Genomic DNA, 19,789 nt, shown 5'->3' with positions numbered 1-19,789 from the left:
AAATCAATTACAAAATAATAATTATACACCTACCTGCTTGCATAAGTAATGTGGACGGCGTTATGATGTTAGTAAGGGCCGTGTGTACCGACTTATTTAAGGCGAGATTAACGTTAATACTGGATTATTTCTCTGATTTCTATAGCAGTTACTATAACAATCACCGAATTAACGTTAATCCTGTCTTAAATAAGTCGGTGCAATCGGGTTTTAATGAAACATATTCCTACATCCAAGCTTCGTTTAACACTGATTTAATAAATTTGCCCTTTATTTTGCTGGCTCTATTTGAAAATATTTATAGGAGGTAGGTAAATTTGCTGAATCATTCGTGTTACCTATACATCCATTGAACTCTAAAAGAACTTCTTTCAAGAAGATCTTGATTTTTTTTTCTAGTATCTTCCAAAAAAAAAAATGTACTTACGCCTTCTGTTTGATCTCATCATCAAACTTATCCGGAACCAAATCCACGAACTGCTGCAATTTTGACCAGAAATTAGCTACCGGCTTTTGATCAACAGGGTGCTTTACTTTATGCATCTTCGCCATTTCTTTAGCGATCATTTTGTATATTTTAGGGTTTGACACATCTTCATAAGAGAGAGTTCTTCCAGGTATGAATTCATAAACCAAACCATTTTCGAAGGTGGCATATAGAGATGGGGCAAGACCGTACTGATGAAGCAGTTGGATATTTCTGTAAAGGGTATAGAAAACTGGAGCGTTGTAATAGTTATTTCATCAATTCGTTTATTAATGATAGCGCATAATGATTTAAATACTTTAATGTGCGAGCGTAGCGAGACCATTAATCGCTAAATTAATAAACGAGTTGATTACAAAAATTTTCCGTCGACCTCATTGTGAATTGAAATACAGAATTCTTGATTGCAAGAAAATTATCATTACTACCTAAACAAAATTGACATGTTATAAATTTTCTTCCTGATTTTCATGCTGCCGATTGAACAGTTCGTTCATAGAGGGAATATTCGATATGTGACATTTTGAGTAATAATGAAAAGGGTCAAGCCAAAAACAGCGAGGCAATGAATAAAATAATAAGAATTAATTCAGATGCATACCACGATACCATAATATTCATATCGGCGGGTTGTATGCATCTGAATTAATTCTGAAGTTGTAGTATTGGTTACTCTCAAAAGATCATAATTTTTCTGCATCCTCCAACCTATGCAATTCACCTTTCCTCAATGCACCAGCTACTCCGAAAAGCAATGCAACCTACAAAAATAATTATTCTGATGGCTGCTGAATACTTGTATGTTCTATTGCCTACGACAATTATACCTACATTAATAAGAAATCATATCATTAAGAAGAGTCATTGATGGGTGATTTCGAGTCGAAAAGTAGGAGATTCCTAGAATCCTACGAGTTCCGTAAAATCACTATTTGAAGCGTGTTATATCCTTGGAACATACATACAAGGAATAATGGAAAATGAACATTTGTTGTTGTCCAAAGACTGGAGTGAGATAGTCGCTTAATGTCGCAAATCAGAATTGAGATAGTTGAATCTGACATCATTGTCACATCTATTTTCCATACGAAAAGGTATGGTAGGAACTATATAAATTTAGGTCCTTTCGTTTGCATAAAAAGTGTAGCACTTTTCTACACTCGATTTTATTTTTCGTTTGCTGATTGAATTTACACCAGTGTAGAGGAGGTGTAGTTTATCTACATCTCCTTTTGATTATGAGTATATAAACTACACTGGTGTAAATCAAATCGAAAAAAGAAAAGTGCTAAGCTTTTTATGCAAACGAAAGACTCTTATTTATTTTACGCCACTGCCTTAGTGTAGCGCTAGACAGAGAAGCATCGAATGTTTGTACCACAACAAAATGAATGTATAGCACGTCAATGTCCATTCCATATATTTATGTTCCAAGGTAATATCTTGCCTGTTTGTAGCCGTTTTTATGTTGGTAATGCAAAAACACCAACCAATCTGACATCGCAATCTCTGATAAATATATAAATTTTATGTTTTTGTGAAAACTGCCTAAAGATATCCAAAGTAACAAGAATCGCTATTCGTCTGAAGTGGTACTTTCGATGTACTAAATTCTACCGAATTTCTTTTCAAAAGAAAGGACCGAAGGGGCAACGATCCAACCTTCATGACCTTCACGAGATTTAGTAACATGTGACTTTTTGTTCTCCTGGCTTAAAAGGAGTTTATTCCACCGGACTTTCTCGACATCCGTATAAGGTGTAAAGGGGGAAAGACTATCAGAATGTGGGATGTTGCCAGAACACTCGTACGATAAATAGAAGTTAAGAATATTACAATAGTTTCCACTTTCGTCGAAAAGATGGCAGCAATTAAACGATCGTCTTTCTTCAATTTCACCAGGATACTAATTGTAGCCAATGGCGAGACTTTTCGAGAAATTTTTTGGATGTGGAAATTCATAGAAGAGATAATTGTACCTCGGAAAGTTATTAAATGTGAATGAATATTTGTTCTTCGATGAAAAAAATTTTTTTTTTTTTGGAGAATAAAAAATTTCTGACTTATTCCGACATGACTAACTGATTGAATTGAATTATAATGAAAATCCCATATAAATTTGTGTTTCTGCATGACGTAAGATATACATTATCTCTCTTTGAACTGACCACTAAAACGGTGTCGACCCCTCTTAAGTTGCCGCTTCGTGGACGAAAATTTGAGTCGGTGAAAGCCATGACACAAAATGCGATAAGGGAAATAAATCAGAATTGCACGTTTGATTGGATTGAGGGTTGGCAGATGGTTGTTTAGTCGAAGGAAATTAAATTAATTATCACAATTCTGTTTCATTTACCATTTCTCTGTACTTTTTTGACCTTAGTGGAGAGAAAACCTAAAAAAATTTAAATCTTCGAGTGGCTTGGCTTAGAGTAATAGCTTCCCAATGAGCTTTTGTTAATGGTGCGATAGGAAACCCATTTACTGTAGGTTCAACTGAAATTTTCTGCCTGTCAGATGAAGTCAATTGATTGGATTTTTATGGAGGTGAAAAGCATCTTCGAAGAATCTGAAGATGTTGGGTCAGCAGGCATTTTGAGATAACATCAGATCCTGGTGGATCCATGACGATCCGACACTGTCGGAGAAGTGTTAAACTTTTCTGTGTATAGTACTCTGAATCGACTCGGCGCCTAGTCTAACGGTGGATTCATGCTGGCTTCCTCAGTGCTGAGATCTAAGAAATGAATCAATCTAATTGGCATATGGCGATCACGTGACCCACTATACTATTGCCCGACAAATATTCATTAGTACTTAGCTCTTGGTTTGAATGATCTTCATGTTCGACTTACTTACCGTATCTCCGCTTTCCTATCAATGAGCAAATCAGTCTTGTGTCCATATACTCTGACCAGTAAATGTTCCTCAATACCGTCATCTGTTATATTTCTGCATAGGACTAGTTTGTTCGTAATGCCATCTGTCATCAACTGAAAACAATGTTTGTTAAAATGGTATTTATCGATTCAAACAAATTGAACTTGAAATAATTGGCATCCATCGTATTAACCAAATGGACTAGATATTATAGCTGAGCATTAACTCATTAATCAGTTAATTAATCAAGTTAACATTTTCACTATCGGATTATTTAAGCTAACATAATAATTTTTTATTAACGGGCTTGTTAACTACCGTTAATCGTTAATCCGGACCTATTTACTATTTACCAAGGCCCACTCTGCGCCGCTGACGTTCTGATAAGTTGGTTCCTATATGCATAAACATAGAGACATGGACTGAGCAATGTCAACATGAAAATGTCCTTTTTATAGAAAGGGAGAAATGATCGTCGGGAATTACCTGTCTCTTTTGTGTTCACATAGAGGTGAGTGTGGACCAATCAAAATTCTAGAAAAAGACAACTGCATGCTCGACGTGCGTTTCTCTCTGTCACTTTCTTTGACCGTATTTCATGCATAGATATAAAGGGAAGGCACAGTCCATGTCTATACAGGGTCTTTCACGAGGAACCTCACCCATATTTATACGGGAAACTACTGAACGTATTTTCATGAAATTCAGCACTTATAAGTATTTCACGATGCTGATGAAATCTAAAATATTTTCAAGGCATGAGCACCTCCGGTTTTTCCGGAAATGACGTCAACTTCCGTTTTTCAAATTAGAACACCATTTTTTTATTGCAGAAAATGATTCCTTAGAAAATTTCAAGTTATTTTGATGTAACATTTTTCAGTTTTGGTTGGAAAATTCTCTCTGAGCGGGAAAATTCGAAAAAAAAATCGAAAATAGTTCTCCGCTGAAACAAGAATAACTTCGAGGTTTTTGGATGGAAAATTTTCATTTTTGGGATTTTTCAAGATGTAAGATTGACGTATCCACTTTAAAAATCGAAATCGCGATTCATGATACAGGGGGTGAAAAAATCGCTTTCAAAGTTAGGGATGACAAAATTTGAAAAAATCCATTTTTTCAAATTAGAACCCCATTTTTTTATGGCAGATATTGAATATACGTTGAAAAATAATGTGAGTGTATGCATCACACCCTTGCCCTAAAGTGGATATTTTCTGAGTTATTCACAAAAAACTGTTTTTCGTCTTGAATTTTCAGCTATTTCTTTTCCCTTCACGCCAAAAAGATGAAATTTTCAGGAACTGTTACTTAAACCATGTTTTAGATTTTACTACCCTAATATGCGAGAGAAAAAAGTTACAGGTTGTTCCTAAATAGATGGCGAATTTTGATTCGAATTTGTATCGGAAACCTCTTTATTTCAACTAATCGGCCATCGGTTTTCTCTCCAGTGATAAATAAATAATCCTTTTTTTAATGATAGATATCATTAAAAAAAAAGAATGTAAAACATGGTAAGTTTTTGCATATGGTTCATAAGGAATTATTTATTTATCACTGGAGAGAAAACCGATGGCCGATTAGTTGAAATAAAGAGGTTTCCGATACAAATTCGAATCAAAATTCGCCATCTATTTAGGAACAACCTGTAACTTTTTTCTCTCGCATATTAGGGTAGTAAAATCTAAAACATGGTTTAAGTAACAGTTCCTGAAAATTTCATCTTTTTGGCGTGAAGGGAAAAGAAATAGCTGAAAATTCAAGACGAAAAACAGTTTTTTGTGAATAACTCAGAAAATATCCACTTTAGGGCAAGGGTGTGATGCATACACTCACATTATTTTTCAACGTAGATTCAATATCTGCCATAAAAAAATTGGGTTCTAATTTGAAAAAATGGATTTTTTCAAATTTTGTCATCCCTAACTTTGAAAGCGATTTTTTCACCCCCTGTATCATGAATCGCGATTTCGATTTTTAAAGTGGATACGTCAATCTTACATCTTGAAAAATCCCAAAAATGAAAATTTTCCATCCAAAAACCTCGAAGTTATTCTTGTTTCAGCGGAGCTCTATTTTCGATTTTTTTTTCGAATTTTCCCGCTCAGAGAGAATTTTCCAACCAAAACTGAAAAATGTTACATCATTCGTATATGATGGTATACCAATGACGGTTATCAAGAAATCTATTAAATTGTTTGCTGAACCATTGGCCTATATTATTTATACATCTTTCAAAGAAGGCATTTTTCCTAATTCTTTGAAAATTGCTGTAGTTAAACCTCTTTTTAAGAAGGGGAGTATAGAAGAGCTCGGTAATTATCGACCAATCAGTTTGTTGACATCTTTCTCTAAGGTCTTTGAAAAGGTGATTGTTAATAGGCTCCTAAGTTTTTTCAACAAACATCGAATATTCTCTAAGTGTCAACACGGATACCTAAGATCTAAGAGTACTGAGACTGCAATCTATCAGATGATCCGCTCTGTTCTTCGGGCCCTGGAGGGTGGTGATGTTCCTGCCGGTCTTTTCATAGATTTCTCTAAGGCATTTGATTGCGTCGTGCATGAAGATCTACTAAGAAAACTGTTCCTTTATGGGATTAGAGATAAACAGTTGGATTTTATGAGGAGCTATTTGCGCAATCGTCGACAGAGGGTTTCTCTGGTGATCCAGGGTGTAGAGTATGTTTCGTTAGATTCAGAAGTTTTGGTGGGTGTGCCTCAGGGAGGTATTTTCGGTCCATTTCTGTTCTTAATATATATCAATGACCTACCAGAAAATATTTTGGTGGAGGAAGAATCTCTGGCTGTTGAGAGTATTTTGGCTATTGATAGCAGACCTGCAAATGAAGAAATTATTTATCTGGGTGATCTCTTTACAGATTTCGAAGTTCAATCTGAGGGGGAAGTCGTCATGTTTGTGGACGATACTAATCTACTGGTGACGGCATATGGTATTTCAGAGGTTGTTGGGATAGCTGCTAGGGGATTCTATGATATTTCGATTTGGTGTAATTCGAATAGAATTACAATCAACTCGAATAAAACGGAGTGTGTTGTTTTCGGTACCTCTCATTCATATTCATATTCCTGAAGATATTGTTCTCTCTGGACAAATTGTCAAGATCTCCACCAGTACTAGTTTCCTGGGTGTGATTATCGATCATCAACTTAATTGGTCTGAACATATAAGATCATTGCAGAGTAGATTGAACTCTGTTCTCTACACACTCCGTGTCTTGGCACTGCAGTCTGACTCTGAGTTGCTGAGGACAGTATATTTTTCTAATTTTCATTCGGTCATGTCCTATGGAATTTTGGCATGGGGTAATGGTTCGGATGTTTGGAAAATCTTTTTGGTCCAGAAAAAGGCTATCAGAGCTATGCTTGGTCTAACAGCGAGGACATCTTGTCGAGGACATTTTAAGAGTCAAGGTATACTCACAACTGCTGGGACATACATTTTTAGATGCTTGATTTTTTTGAAAAGCAATTATAATCTATTCAGGGAGTATGAGAACGGCAATAGAACAAGGCGCATTCGTCCGTTTCTCTTTCCCAAGTGTTCGCTCACTTTGACACAAAAGAATGTGGAATATATGTGCCTAAAACTATTTGATAAACTTCCGAGGAATTATCAAATTCTCGATGGTAATAAGTTTAAGACTAGAATCAAGAAATTGTTGATAGAATTGGAACCGTACGATGTGAAGGAGTACCTAAATCATAAATTTCAAATCTGAGCGTTTTATATTTGTTCAGTTGCTTCTTATATTGACGTATTTTCTTTTCAATATTGTTTGATTATGGAAATAAATATTATTATTATTATTATTATTAAATAACTTGAAATTTTCTAAAGAATCATTTTCTGCAATAAAAAAATGGTGTTCTAATTTGAAAAACGGAAGTTGACGTCATTTCCGAAAAAACCGGAGGTGCTCATGCCTTGAAAATATTTTAGATTTCATCAGCATCGTGAAATACTTATAAGTGCTGAATTTCATGAAAATACGTTCAGTAGTTTCCCGTATAAATATGGGTGAGGTTCCTCGTGAAAGACCCTGTATGTCTATGTATATGGGCAAGCGCGGCGCGAGTGAAACGAAACTATGCTGCCAGAGAGTGTGAGGGAGAAAAGAAGACTGTTGAGTGTTAAGACGTTGGACTCATGCATATTATTCTTTGGAACGTTTCCATTAGTTAAGGGTCAAGTACAGGGGGCGAGTTTACGAACTTACAAGCAGGTTTGTAAGAAGTCGGCGGGTCATCGAGTGCGCTACTCAGTCGAGTAGATAACACAAAATTTCCCACACACTCGGGAGCCAACTAGTTGGCGAGTAGAAACTAGAAACCACGTGTTGCTAATGCAATTAATCACTTGTGTGCAAGCTACTGTAAGTGCACGTGGCTAGTTTACAAGGTACTCGCTCAAAAGCATTTTTATACAAGCAGCTAAGGCTGGAAACGCACCGGATGCAACATTTTGTTGCGAGACGTTGCGGGATGTTGCAAGATGTTGCAAGCTCCGCATTTTCTTCAGAATCAAATGGGACGGCACGCACCGCTTGCAACACGGGTTCGAAACGTTGCGAGACGTTGCGAGATGTGGCGAGGTGTTTCGCATCAAATTTAGTAGGTGCTCTACCGAAGGTTCGAAATGATCGAATGCAACATTTTGTTTCAAGATGTTGCAAGCTTCTCGTTCCCTTCAGAATGAAATGGGAAGAAAATCATTGCTTGCAATGTTGCGAGACGTTTCGCAACAAAAAGGCGAAGCAGCCCTGCCGAAGAGGTTGCAACATTCACCTTGCAACATACTAGAGGATTGATCTATTGATCGAAGTTCTGTTGTCCAGATGATGAGTAGAAATAATACAAACTATACTTTAGTCAATAGTTGATTTAGGTCACTTTTTGCTTTTACATTATGAGGCATACTGTATCTCATTGCGTCACCAATGCAAAAAAATTTATACCTGTACTATTCAGTGCAGTTGATGTTTTTATTTGTAAACGTCAGTTTCCAAAAACACAATATTAATCAAGAAAGTTTATTTTATCAAGTCACTAACTTGTAAAACTGACAGTTAACTTGCAAAATTTTTACAAGTTAGTAGTATTATTTACATTAGAAAATTTTGTTTTATCGTCATATATGTTGAAAATCATGGTACAATTGTTATTTCCAGTAACACAGATTTTTGATGATGAAAGAGTTGATACTGATGATGATGAACCATCTGTTGACTCAAAAACTGCTGAACTCGAGGACTGCAGAACATTTGTACTCTCCTTACTCTCCACCCTCCTGCACGCTTTAGTGCTAAAATATCTCCACCCGAATCCGCAACCATAGTGGCTCCAGTTCTGCGAAAAGAGTGGCCGGTGTATAACTCTGGGTCTTTTAAACCTAAATATTTCGCTATTTGCTTTGGGACACCAACAATAGTGTGCTGGTCAGCATTAAGGGAAATGCACATTCCATGTCGGTATGTCAAAAAAAATCTTAGGCTTTCTGTCCCAGGAGGCCGAAGATTTACATATTTTCTGTATAACATGCAGGGCTTGAAGCTGCAGCCATCATCGGTTATGGTTAATCTTCTCGTTGTTAAATTTTTTGTTTGCCGCAATGTCACAATAACGTATTTTACCATATCTTTCATCATTTATGTTTAAGGAGAGAATTTCGTCACATCGACAACATCCAAAAATCCCAAATATTGTTACAATTTTCGCCAGCAACCACTGGTCATCAGGAGCATGTAAATGAAATTGTTCAGCCTCTTCTTTACTTAATACCTTGGCCTTTTTGGCGTATAACGCTCATTTTTTCGTTTCAGAAACGCTATTACCTTTTGAAATCTGCAAATGACAATTAAACGTCATATTTTTCAATAAATTTTTTAAGGAAAACAAACCTGCGAACAGGGGCATTTTCTTTCATTTCCAAGCAGCTTTTCAGCATAGACCATTTTGCCCATAAAGTATTAGGGCTGAATCTAGTTGATTCAAGTAGACCAACAAAACATCTTCAGTTACCCCAATCACACTATGTTTGTTTTGCCACCTTTTGAAGTCGTCGTACCTTGAAGCTGATTTTGCAGGTAATGAACTTGAAGCTACACTGCTGGCTGTCTGAATAATTTCTTTTGGTACATTCAGTTTCGCTTTCGCCGAAACAAATGTAAAGAAAAATTAACAGACATGTTCATGGCAAGCTTACGACATTTGCCTCAAATTATTGAGATTTTTTTGGAATTTATCTAACCTTTTTACAAATGAGAAACAAATAAAATATAAAACAATACAACACGCAAGGTAACGCATTACCTTGCTAGTAATGTTATATACTATAGGACATTTCTCAATAGTCTGCATGACTTCCAAACTCTCAGAAATAATAATAATTCGTATCTTGCTCGCGAGTTTTTTCTTTGATTAAACTCAAAAGATGGTCGAAAGTTTCGATGTTCATTCGGCAATAATTATAAAATTTCTCTGGATCATTCCTGAGCTCTCCAATGAATCTCAGTATGTTTCTTTTTTTGTTTAAAGGATGTATTCAAATCTTCTTTTCAGGTTCCAGTAATTGAAGAAATTGCCGTATAAGGATATTCGGGTCCATTTTCTATACGTATACAAATTAATTCACTTCGAAAACACGAAGGTCGAAATACGTGTGATCCTGTCAAACTTCAGAAATACACTAGGAAAAATTTGTTGCAACCGAAATGTTGCAAGCGAAAGATAGTTAGATTTTAGCTTGCAACATTTTGTTGCGAGACAAAATGATGCGCAACGTCTCGCAACAAAATGTTGCATCCGGTGCGTTTCCAGCCTAACGGAGTGAGTGCGTCGAGTACACTGGACTAATTTACAAGCTGCTTGTGAAAAAGCCGGCTTGTAAACTCGCGCCGTGTACTTGATCCTTTAGCGACGGCGACGGCCATATCTCAAAATCTTGTCAAAATATTAGCGGAAATCAAATCAAAAGACTCGTTTAACGATGCGGAATTTCTTGGGGAGCAGATTTTCATGAATTTGTTCATTAAATTTAGGTAATACTTCTATACCCTAAAGAGCAGCATTTGATTTTCTTTTTTCCACGAGCAAAGATATTTTGACACCGAAACAAACTTCGCTATCTAACGAGAACAATATTTTGATGTTCATTTAAGGCAATATGTCCTTCATGAACATATAAATGGTGTTTCCAAATTAGACGTGAGCCTTGGAAAAGGTGTTAGTAACACTCATTTGCTGTCATTTGAGCCATATTTGAGGGCTTCAGAGCTGAAGTCCATTCAGCCTAGTTTCGAGACGAATGGCTCAGAAGTTGTTTATCACCCATTAATTCAAAAGTAACTTCTTCAGATTTTAAAAGGTTAGAATGTAAGCATATACTTACATAAGAATAATAATGAATATATAAAGAAGTTACTTTTGAATTAATTGGTGATAACCGACTTCTAAGCCATTCATCTCGAAATAAGGCTGAATGGACTTGGTTAACCAAAAATCAACAGTTTCCGATATTTGAGTTCTTGTGTTTTTAAAAAAATTCCTCACCTTACTTCATTTTTGTCAATTTTTTTTTTACGTTGACCAAGTTTGATTATAATTTTGAATTATTTTCATCATAAAAAGATGAAATATGATACGTATGACAAAAGCAAAACTATCCTATATTATATTAAAGAATATTAATCAAGATTTCCCGATTAGGAGAGATACCAGCAAGGACAACCGTTCACCTATATATAGGATCCGACAGGAAATACGAGTACAACACCGATAAGGACAGGAACTTACGAATATCCAGAATTTTGAAATATTTTATAGGTAATGCATTTGAAAATAATGGATACTTATCAGTTTGTTTCGCCGTCGAATATTGACTTTTAAGTTGTTGAAGCTGTACACAGTTATTATCTTTTAAGAATTGATAACTCAAAGTTTTCATGCGAGTTTTTCTGTAGTTCAACTATGCAATAAACTCTATTTTCATTATTATTATATTAATATCACATCAGTGTAAAACTATATTCCGAAAATCATTCCATTCCATTTGAAGTCCAATACACTTTGAACGAACAATTATACAAATATTTTAGAGCCTAGTAACAATTCTCAATTTTATTGGATCTGTACATTTGAAAATATTGGGAAAATATGCTTCTGGAGCCAAGAATCAATGGTTTATTTTACCATTTTAGTGTCAAGATGGGTGAACAAGCGGACAGAAGCATTTGACTTTACTTTTTATTTTCTTTGCAAAGTTCTCGAAACTCTCTGTATATTCGTTTTTCATTTTCGTTCTGGCGATGGGAGTACCTACATTTCTTTTCCCATAGCTAAACAGAAAAAAGCTGAGGCAAGTACGAAATACAAACCACATTGTGTTAAAATCCAAGAAATATATTTTTTCTAATTTTGAGATATAAAATGACACTTTTTGAAACTCATTGACGTTTTGAAACGTTTTTCGTTACGTAACCAGTTACGAAAATTAAAATATAACGGAACTGATGATGAAACAATACTTGCTTCCATAGCCACGGAATGAAAAATTGAATAATTTCCGTCACAAGGCGATTTAAAAATTTGATAAGAATCTCAAAGGGACGCTCGTGTAGACGTTTTTGGTACCTACTTCTTCTTTTCATTTGAATTCATACCCACGTCCCATTCAAAATTAGAAAAAATATTGTGTGTGACACGTTGGGAAACAGTATTTTTAGTATTTCGCGTTCTTCTACGCAACGAGCTAAGCGAGAAATACGCCTATTAAGAAAAATAATGCTTTTCCCAACTGGTTGCACAAATAACTATTATCTAAAAACTCTACAATATCCTTGTGTAACGTGCTTCTCTAGTGATGTCGAAAATTTTACGAGTAGATCAGATTTAAATCCTAATTGAATACAAATATTGAAATTGATGTTTACAGTCGTCGGTTCAATGACACTACTTCTATTGTTTCATGAGTACATACTGATAATAGTCCAGTACGTGGAAATCAAAAAAAGGTGTTTAAATTCAAAACGTGGGGTAATAGCTGATATTAAAAAACAGAGCGGTTCATGAAATGATAAAAATTTTCAACCAACAAGTTGCCACACCAGAGGAGATTGCCGAGGCCGAAGTACGCTTTCTTGTAGCTTTATATGGTATCAACATGGATAAATCTACGGTGAAAAATAAATTCAATATTGCCTCTTTGCCACCTACAAAAGACGCGGTGCAATTCCACGCTTTAGGACGTACCACCAAGTAAAAAATGGAGTGGCATAGAGGAAAACCTTGAAGACTGGGGCACTGGGGTTGGAAGCATAGCGCTTACAGGCTCACTCCCATAACAATGGCGGAAAAACCAGTTCCCGATTTTTCATTAAAATTGGTATCTTGTAGCTGCAAAAAGGGCAGCGATGGGGCATGCAACTGCCGAATAGCTGGGCTTAAATGTTAGGTCTTGCGCAAATATGCCGGAAATCCGCACTGAAAGCGAAGTCGAGGATGAGGATATTTTTCAGGCTACGGACCAAAACTACGACCAGGGCTGTAATTCTCGAGCATTCGCAATACAGGGTGGTCATTTGAAAACGAAACAGACGAGATTACAGACGAAATAAATTTTTTCGATATAAATGCTCGGACAGGTCGATTTCTGTTTCGAGGGGGACAACTTAAGATGTATACTTCGTTCACTTTTATTTTAGCAGTCGGTTGGCCATGGAAATTTGACACATTTCACTCTGTATAGTACGAAAATGTGGGGTTATGAAGCTTGTCAAAACATTTTTGGATTTTAAATCAACGCTATGTTGCCCGTTGTACGTAAAAGTTTCTGTTATTACGTATTTTATCACAATGTCGAATCTGTTCGGAAAATATGTGACGAACGTAATTGAAGTTTATACAAACTGATTGAAGCCATACCAAATCCAGTTACTTGCTTGAAAAATATAAGAGATCAGTATAATATCATAATATGCACTAGCTTGAGGAGAGTTAATGTTCGTTATCTTCTTTGGCTAAAGTTTGAATACGTTACATCAGTCGTAGATTTCAAAAATATTAACCCGAAGATGAAATGCATATGATGCAGTGGTTGGGAATGGGTATCTCCCGAAGGAATTAACTGTAATTACAAGAATGTTAAATTCTTCAACAAAAATCATCTTGCATCAATGTAAATAAAAGGAATTAAAGGAAGTTTCGAGTTAAGATGAACTTCACCTTTGAACAAAAATTTCACATGAATAAACAAGTAACAGGGCACTTCCGCGTATTTGTGGCTATTCATCTTAATATATTGATGTAATAATAATAATTAGGTATTTATTAGTACCTTAACATATTAACATTGTATAGGACAAGTCAAATGAAAAATAAAAAAATCCATTTCAGGGAACTTATTCTCCGATGACATTTATCGAAAATCCTGTGGTAAACTTTTCGCATTAATTCACTCAAACATAAAATTCTCAAATGCCACCACTTTTTTGGGTCTCCCAATAGAAGGAAATTCTTTGTCATCCTCTTCATTCACAAACTTTCTGATTTTGGAAATATTCAGCTGAAATATAAGTCGTTTAGATTCAGATGAAACATTAAATAAATTCTCTTACATTGAATATGTTCGCTACCGTCTGACGTATTGTGGATTTTAGAATATCAGGGTATAACTATTTGAATGAGCGGACCTAAATTCTAAATAGCACTTCCTGAAACCCTGTCTCTTTTTTCAATCACTTTCGGCATTTTCGTAATAAAATTGATATTAGTTGTAGCAACGGCGTTATGACATTAACGACATATCATGAGTGCCAACCTAACTTAGAAAATTATTTCATGGCCAACCGACTGCTAAAATAAATTTGAATGAAGTATAGGTTACGGACGCATAGCGCTTCAACCCTTGCTACTACAACCCTCACCCCAAATTTTTGAATAGGGAAGATGGGGTGAGTGATACCTCATTTGAAAGGTATTTTTATACTGATTTCAGCACAGTTATTGTTTTTTCATTTTATGCATTAGTTCTCGAAATATTCTTAACTAAGTATTTGAAAATGAAGTGGTGTTTTCATGGCACTTGTAGTGTTTTTTTTGTGAAAAATCGACATTTTGAGCTTCAAAACAACCATGACTGTGGCTCTCATTCTTTTGAAAAAGATATGAATTCAATAATCAACAAAATGAAAACATTTTACTGTGCTGAAATCAGTATAAAAATACCTTCCAAATGAGGTATCACTCACCCCATCTTCCCTATTCAAAAATTGGGGGTGAGGGTTGTAGTAGCAAGGGTTGAAGGGCTATGCGTCCGTAACCTACATCTTAAGTTGTCCCCCTGGAAACAGAAATCGACCTGTCCGAGCATTTCTATCGAAAAAATTTATTTCGTCTGTTATCTCGTCTGTTTCGTTTTCAAATGGCCATATGCGATTGTACGCATCGAAAAACGTTGTGATGTTTTTAACAACAAATAGCAGAGTTTTCCAGAGTTTCACCAAAGCATTGTGTGCTTTCATATGAGCTAAACACAATGCAATGGTTTCCTGACTCCCTCTGTCAATTCGCCATACAGAGCTATTTTGGGGAGTGTTGTGTCTTGCATCCTCAGAATGTGGCCGCTCCATCTGAGTCTGGCCCTCATTACTTGAGTCTCAATTGTTGTACAACTTGCGCGTTGTAAGATATTTCTGGATCTAAAGTCACACTTTCACGAAACCTTGTGTGCACTAGATATGTAAGTATATACTTTAAGATTCAAGACGAAGAAATTGCTTATCCTAAAAGTTTCAATGAGAATAAAGAGCTGTCTCATACGATGAGAAATTTTTGGATCTCACTGTGACACTGTATGCTTATCTGTTTCAACTATAAGCGACGTAATTCTTTATTCATGAGTATTTGTCGTCGTTATCTCATTAGAAAAGAATGGGAGCTTAAAATGTATGTAATGAGAATATATATTCATTAAGATAAATGCAGCATGAACAATTCTTTAATTGAGAATCTTAATGCATAACATATTCCACGTATTCATTTGTCCTATTTGTAAATCTTCGATGTTATAAACACGAAAGTTACATTTCACCTTCGTAAAAGAACAGGTGCGTATTCAGAAACAATTGATGCACTATTGTGCATTATACGCTTACTGTCCGCGAAGCCTACATCATATACAGGGTCCTGCAATAGTGATTCCATAGCTGCCAAACCAGACGTTTGGGAATTTAGTTGAGAAGCATTCCCTTTGTACTTTCAATTCTGCATCTCAGGAAATTATTTTCTGATATACAGGTTGTTCCCAAATAAAATTAATTTAAAAATCACAAATGAGTGATTTTTAAAATGAAACACTCCTTATATTTTTGCATATTTTCAATGCTCTTCAATACCTCTACCATGATATAGGGATATATTTCTAACGGTACGGATCTTATCCAGAAACAACTGCAAAATTTCGACGAAACAGTAGTTCGGTAAAAGCCCTTTACCGATTTCCAGAAGCGATAGAAACATGAATTTGATCAGGATTTCTTTTAACTTAAAAATTTGCCTAGTCATCGTTCCTAAATGTTCAACCTCTCTTATACAGGGTGTCCTTTATGGATGTCCAAATATGAAGAACTTCAAATTGTTTGTTCTCGATTTTTTCGAATGTAACACCCTGCATTTTTTCCATGATAATGTACACAGTTTAAGGCCTGACATTTTTTTAGAAGTAACCAAAGCGCTATTTTCACTCCTGCGTCTAGCAGGCACGTTAATTTCATTTAAATATTGGATATAAAAACAAACGGGCGTTGAAAAAGACAAAGAAAAATTGTGTTAATCCATTGCCGATAAAACTCTGTAATCGTTAGAATTCACAAGTTACCAATAATACCTACGTATGTGTTACTTATTCGGACAAACATTATCATTTTCATGTTGAACTTCAAGGATTATGATTTTGGAAGGGTTTAAAAGTTTTTCAAAAATTGGTCATTCAGTTTGGTTTCATTGTGTGACTCATTTAAAATATCAGTTAGTTATTATGTTCATTATTCCTGAAATTTTTGGTTGAAATGTCATTACACAGGAGAGAAAATAATCCTAAGGTTATACTTCTGAAAAAATGTCAGGTTTTAAACTCTGTACATCAGCATGGAAAAAAATACAGGATGTTACATTTGAAAAAATCGAGAAAAAACAATTTGAAGTTCTTCATATTTGGACATTGATAACAGACACCCTGTATAAGAAAGGTTGATCATTTAGGAACGATGACTAGGCAAATTCTTAAGTTAAAAGAAATCCTGATCAAATTCATGTTTCTATCGCTTCTGGAAATCGGTAAAGGGCTTTTACCGAACTACTGTTTCGTCGAAATTTTGCATTTTTTTCTGAATAAGAGCCGTACCGTTGGAAAAATATCCCTAATATTTAGCATCATGGTAGAGGTATTGAAGAGCATTGAAAATATGCAAAAATATAAGGGGTGTTCCATTTAAAAAATCACTTGTTATAATAATATTTTATAAGAAAGAAAAAGATGTAAATTTATGTTAGTCTATATTCTATGATCAAATACGATAAGGTTAGGCAAAATTGTAAGAAACAGTTAGATACGAGTTGAGTTGAGTTGAGGTGAGTTGAGATTGTTGAGTATAAGTTGTGTGTAGATTATTTGTGAATAAACTTTGTTAAACTTTATCCATTTTGTTGAGTTTGAGTAATTAGAAACAGTGCGATAAATAAATAGATATATATAAATATATAATACACTCATTTGTTGAATGATTTTATTTAAGAACAGCCTGTATATTAGAAAATAATTTCCTGAGATGCAGAATTGAAAGTACAAAGGGGATGCTTTTCAACTAAATTTCTATAACGTCTGGTTTGGCAGCTATGGAAGCCTTAGCACTATTGCAGGACCCTGTATATTCGTAGTAAAGACCCAGTGGTCTTTATATAATAATTCCAGTTCGAAAATGAAGAGAGTGAAAAAATCAATAAATAGGCTTTTATCGGTCATAATTTGACGCCTGATGACATTTTATTGCTCATTACTGAATTATCGATTGAAAATTTAATGGATATCAATGGAGCTTTTTTGAACCCGGCCTTAAATTTGCTATCGGGTCTTATAAGGAGTTTGACACTGTCGGCTCGTGGTCATTTGAACCGAGGAGACTAATTTTTATAAGCAATGGATTCCAGTATTAGCAGTCAATGAATTATATTTGGGTGTGGGATACTACATAGTAAGGGGTTCAATTTTGGTTGGACGGGTGGCGCCGTGGCGCGTCATGATGAGGATTGAAAAATATCCCTCATGTGTTCGGAATTTCGGATTCAGAAGAGCTATGTAATCTGTGAGAAGAGCGTATTCAACAGAGCAACAATTATTAATGCTCACAGAATACATTACAGAGGGATTCCAAAATAAACAAGCTACGGGTCTTGTTTTACTAGACGTCGCCAGAGCATTCGACAGAGTATGGCATGAAGGATTGATATATAAGATGAGATGTGCTGGATATTCAATCAAAATATGCAAGTTGATCAGGAATTTTCTCAAAAATAAAAGATTTCACCTGAAAGTGGAAGGAGAATGCTCCACAACAAGAGATATAGAGGCTGGAGTACCCCAAGGGTCAGTACTTGGGTCACTTCTGTACAAAATATATATTATATTCACGATATTCCGAGGAATACAAGAACCATGCTAACGTTATATGCTGACGACACAGGCATAGCAACTCGACTCCGCAACCCAGAAGTAATAGAACGAGTTCTACAAGAAACGATTGACGAAACAAATGACTGGTGCATAAAGTAGAAAATCAAGCTCAATGGACAAAAGAGCCTAGCAATATTACTACAGAAGAGAAGACTGCGACCCACAACGAATCTAGAAGTTGACGGCGAAGAAATCGATTGGAAAAATTAAGCCAAATATTTAGAAATAAGTCTTGACAAAGGAATTACTTGGAAAGGTCATATCAAACAAACAATCTACAAAACGAATAGAATCTACCCTCTGATAGGAAGAAGAAGCCACATGTCGAGACAAAATTGAAGATTATTAAAGCCGTTACTAGGCCTCAACTGACTTATGGATCAGTTGCCTGGGGTTTCGCGGCAAAGAGTCATATCAAAATTCAGGCCACTGAAAACAAGCTGCTACGATGTGCAATAGATGCACCTTGGTTTGTCAGGAATAGACAGATTTATAGGGACCTGAAATGGGAAACCATAACGGAATTCATGATTAGAAAACCAGAGAACATATTCGAAACAGCGAAAAACCACCCGAATCAAGAACTCAGGAAACTAGTGGACTACGACCCAGAAGAAGACAAAAGGAGAATGTGAATTTACCGAAGGAGACCAAGAGATCAATTAAAAAGAGATTAAAATAAGAACATAAACTTATTTAAAAATCCAATAAAGTGTTATCCAATAGAGGATAAACATATAAATCCCAGCACGACAATGTGCGAGAAGAAAACCGACTAAGAGATGAACGGTTATAGGCAAATGCCCGGAACCAATATTCAAGAAGCAGTTAAGGGTTTTTAGTGGGTCTTGAGCTCAGGAAAGTGAGAATCCCCACACTTGTTCCCCTTCAGGAGAGGGTGGTTCGTCTGACTTGCAGATTTTCCAGATTTGCTACACCAAAAAAAAATTATTCGGATACTTCCCTGACATTCAAGAATACAGACTTCTCGTTTTGAAACTAGGGAGTAGAAACAAATCGTTCTATTCTATCGCCGTCAAGAATCGATACCCTGGAGATGAGAGTTATTTCCATTGTACAATAGTAGTTACAATGGTTTCGCAATGTTTGATTTCCTACATTCAGTCCATTCCATTCATTATATTTTTGATGCAGTTTGAACCCCTGACAGCAAAATCACAAAGATTCCAAAATTTGAGTTTATCATGAAAACGTTGAACTGAAATGAACGCGGTATAGCCAACGAAGCTCAGCCCTCTTGCCCTATTGAAAGCCTCTGTAATCTGTGTTGAAAGCTCGGATATTGCCAGTCAGGCGGAAGCTGAGACAATATGAGAACTGTAAACAGTGTAAACGTAGGTCGATAACGCTGTCGGGAGAACCATATCGCCGGTTAGCCTCCCCTAATATGCAACACACATTGCAGTATTGCGCTACGGCCGATAAATGCTATACATTTTCGCAAGTTCGAATGATCGCATGGGAGGATTTTCATCTGAATATCTAATCCAGATGTTCTAAATGTTTTGTTTAAAATTATTCATGAGAATCATGATTGGTTGGAAATAATATGTTATGGTCCGTTTTGATCCCCTCTTCAAATTTTATATGAATTAAATGAGAAAACGAATCCATAACATCAATACAAAAATCTTTGAATTTGAAATTTCCCG

The 19,789-nt window shown here is 35.6% G+C and overlaps 1 protein-coding gene across 2 annotated transcripts in view; it reads right to left on the bottom strand.

Annotated features, from left to right (window-relative positions):
* Nucleotides 1-19,789, bottom strand: part of LOC123319128 (ethanolamine kinase 1) — a 29,698-nt gene that overhangs the window by 7,453 nt on the left and 2,456 nt on the right. Inside the window, exons 2-4 of one of the 2 annotated variants that reach the window (XM_044905980.1) lie at nt 3,347-3,480; nt 535-700; nt 428-480 (exon numbers count right to left, since the gene is read on the bottom strand). In XM_044905980.1, coding sequence (XP_044761915.1) covers nt 428-480; nt 535-700; nt 3,347-3,480 — 353 coding nt within the window. Of the gene's footprint in view, nt 1-427; nt 701-3,346; nt 3,481-19,789 lie in introns of both variants that reach the window. The other variant, XM_044905979.1, reaches the window with a different exon arrangement.

The sequence above is a fragment of the Coccinella septempunctata genome, chromosome 8, assembly GCF_907165205.1.
Source record: "Coccinella septempunctata chromosome 8, icCocSept1.1, whole genome shotgun sequence".
NCBI classification, from domain to species: Eukaryota; Metazoa; Arthropoda; class Insecta; order Coleoptera; family Coccinellidae; genus Coccinella; species Coccinella septempunctata.
The sequence above is the reverse complement of the archived record's forward strand: the minus strand, read 5'-3'. Positions and strand labels throughout refer to the sequence as shown.